The following is a 3,256-nucleotide window of genomic DNA, read 5'->3' on the forward strand; positions in this document are numbered from 1 at the left end:
CACTAACTTCGATCGGAGAAAACGACTTCGAACCCTAGGTTTAGTGCTTCGTATTCACTGTAAGATGGGAAAAAGAAAGAACGAAGAAGGAGTGTTCTAGCTAAATAAATGTGTTTATTTTGACCTCTAAATCCTACATGGATAAAATAAATGAATTATATTATGTAAACTTATTCCACGTAAGCAATATCACCGGTTGTTCCGTTTACCGGGTACATAAGGGGGTAATTAGCCGGTAATTACTAACATTAAGGATCAATTGAGCAAAAAAAAAAAAAAACTTAGTTGACTAAATATGCAAATTGACCAAACATTGATTTACTATGGTATCAAAAACCCCACGATTTACACATCATGTACTTATACAATTACAGATTTGCAATAAACTAACAATAACAATGCTACTTAGGCATCAAAACCACAAGACTAATTATCAAAAACTCTAAATATCGAATATAACTTATACATCTAAATATCAGGATATTAACAAAAATGACAATTATCAATGAAGAACTTTAAAAAATCATGTTTTTTGTTTTTTAAGCATGAGGAGATTGTGTGAAATGGATCATTCAGTACTAACGCATTAAAGCATTTTTTTGACCAAAAAGAAAACATTTTAGACCATCTAAATTTCTTGTCAGACTACGACTTGAAAAAAAACTATTTTTGAATTTATATAAATTTTTTTGAAATCCGATAAAGTTTTATGAAATTTAAAATAAAAAAATATTCAGTATTTATTTAAATCTAAGAAAACACACACACATATATATATAACAAAGTAAAATATATACGATAAATTAACTTAAAATGTGGCATTTAATTAAAAGATTATGATATTAAATATTTTATAATGAGTATTTCCGACATAAATGGAAATTCCTTTTTGTTAAAAATATATATACAAATAATATATTTTTAGTACTGCAACTTAGCCATTTTAGACAAAATAGTCATTTATAATAATAATAATAATAATAATAATAATAAATTAGTTAATTAATTAAATTAAGCATTATTATTTATTTATTTTCAATCAAAATAGCATTAGTAATAATAATAATAATAATAATAATAATAATAATAATAATAATAATAATAATAATAATAATAATAAATTAGTTAATTAATTAAATTAAGCATTATTATTTATTTATTTTCAATCAAAATAGCATTCGTATTAATATTTTAACACCGTTGTATCTTCTCCAAAAAAGTATTATTAAATAATAAAATTTGTAGAAAATGGAAAGAAAGTAGGGGTGTATGAGACGCACGAGAACAAGATGCCATGAACTTGCCTTACACCCTTAACCTTTCTCACATTTATCCATCCCATTCCCATCTTCGATACTCTTTCATGGCAGCGCCATCGCCATATCTCAATCTATATTCCCTCTGCCACCCATAACCAGTCATTCCGGTATTGGTGATTCCCCAATTTATGGCCAATATACGTCCGCTTCTAACAAACTTCATCTCCCTCCTCTTCATCGTACTCCACCTCGGTTGCTTCACCATCTACCCCACCACCCGCCACCACCACCACCGCCACCGCCCCAAACCACCCAGAAAAGCATCTGCTCCTGTCCCTCTGCTCCGCGTCACTTCCACCAAACTCAAACGCCATGGATGCCTCTCTTCCTTTTGGTCATTCATAAAACGAATCTTCTCAACCAAATCCACATCGCAAGTTACAGACAAGAAGAACTCGATTCATGTTCATCAAATACCTTCTCCAGCATCTTCAACCCGTTCAATTTCATTCATTCCACCAGACGCCCAATCCACAACCCGACCAGGTTCGCTCACGGAATCCGATTACCTCCCCATACGCAATGAAATCCATCCCTGCCTGAACTGCGGTGAGGTTTTCCAAAAACCCGGATTGCTTGAACAACACCAATCCATCAAGCACGCTGTTTGCGAGCTTTTGGATGACGATCCCGGAAAGAACATTGTCCAGATCATATTCACAACCGGTTGGCCTGGGAAAACACCGATTATCTCCCGGATCATGAAGATCCACAACACCCCCAAGATACTTGCCCAGTTTGAAGAATACAGGGAGATCGTGAAGTCAAAGGCGGCGCGACCCGGTGATTCCCGGCGGAGGGACGAACGATGTATCGCCGACGGCAACGAATTGCTACGTTTTCACTGCACAACTTTCCTGTGTGACCTGGGGCAAAACGGTAATTCTAGCATCTGTGTTAATCAGTATTGTAATGTGTGTGAGATAATCGGATCCGGGTTTTCACCCAAAATGGATGGTATATCCACTTTATCGAATAGCTGGAGAGGACACGTGGCAATTCCTGATGACATCGAGGACGAGTTCGGATTCATGAACGTGAAACGGGCAATGATTGTCTGTCGTGTTATAGCGGGTCGGATCGGTTGCGACACAGGTTCGGGTGACAAAGATGACCCGGGTTATGATTCTTTGGTGGGGAGGGAATCTGGTGCGAGGCAGAGCAGGTTAGAAGAAGAAGACGAGCTAATCGTGTTTAATCCGAGGGCTGTGCTTCCTTGTTTTGTGATTGTCTATACTGCTTGATTCTATATGGGTGATGAATTTTTTTGGAGTAGGATGGTAGACAGGGGTATGATGCAGACCAGAGAAGCTCGCTAACAGGCTTTTGCCCCGACCCGGACTACAGCGGTGCTACGTTTACTGAAATTGTGGTATACGATATCATGAGTTGTACTTTTCTCTTTAACTGCTGTATTTTTATTTTTATTTTTTAATTTATGTGATTGGGCCTTGGCAACCGTAAAAGAAACCAATAGTCCACTTTTAAACGTGTAGAAAGTTAGGTTATAATGTCATTAGATATCTTTTGATATGCTTTTTTATTTTCTTAAAGTTGTAGTCTTGAAAAATTAATAGATCTTGATTTCTTAATAATCTAATTGATGAAATGGGGATCAAGTAATAAGACAAAAGTTATTCTACATCAATTTTGTATGATAAATGTGATGTGGGCTAACGAAACATTAAAAACTAGTTATAATTGCTTAAAAACTACCTAATTACACAATCATTCTAATGTGCATGATGTAACACAATCATTCAGATGTGCATGATGTAACCTGAAAAATTGTCATCAGGTTGATCGGGTTGTAATCTTGAATATGTTTTTCAGTGACGTAAGCAAGTCTCGATTAGATACATGTTACACTTGCATCCTAGGATGTGACCACCGACGATCAAGTTAGTATCGACGTTAAATAATGATCGGATCCTTCA

At 35.6% G+C, this 3,256-nt stretch overlaps 1 protein-coding gene across 1 annotated transcript; it reads left to right on the top strand.

Moving 5' to 3' along the window:
* Positions 1 to 1,261: 1,261 nt before the first annotated feature.
* LOC145048284 (uncharacterized) lies at positions 1,262 to 2,914 on the top strand. The gene has a single exon (XM_078996742.1). It carries the CDS (start codon positions 1,448 to 1,450, stop codon positions 2,561 to 2,563), a length of 1,116 nt encoding a protein of 371 aa, XP_078852868.1. The 5' UTR covers positions 1,262 to 1,447; the 3' UTR covers positions 2,564 to 2,914.
* Positions 2,915 to 3,256: the final 342 nt, after the last annotated feature.

Source organism: Lactuca saligna, chromosome 5, assembly GCF_052625555.1.
Source record: "Lactuca saligna cultivar CGN05327 chromosome 5, ASM5262555v1, whole genome shotgun sequence".
Classification (NCBI taxonomy): Eukaryota; Viridiplantae; Streptophyta; class Magnoliopsida; order Asterales; family Asteraceae; genus Lactuca; species Lactuca saligna.

Bases quoted from the DNA above. Each gene is read 5' to 3' on its own strand.
- LOC145048284 (XM_078996742.1), top strand. From the start codon at position 1,448: ATGGCCAATATACGTCCGCTTCTAACAAACTTCATCTCCCTCCTCTTC.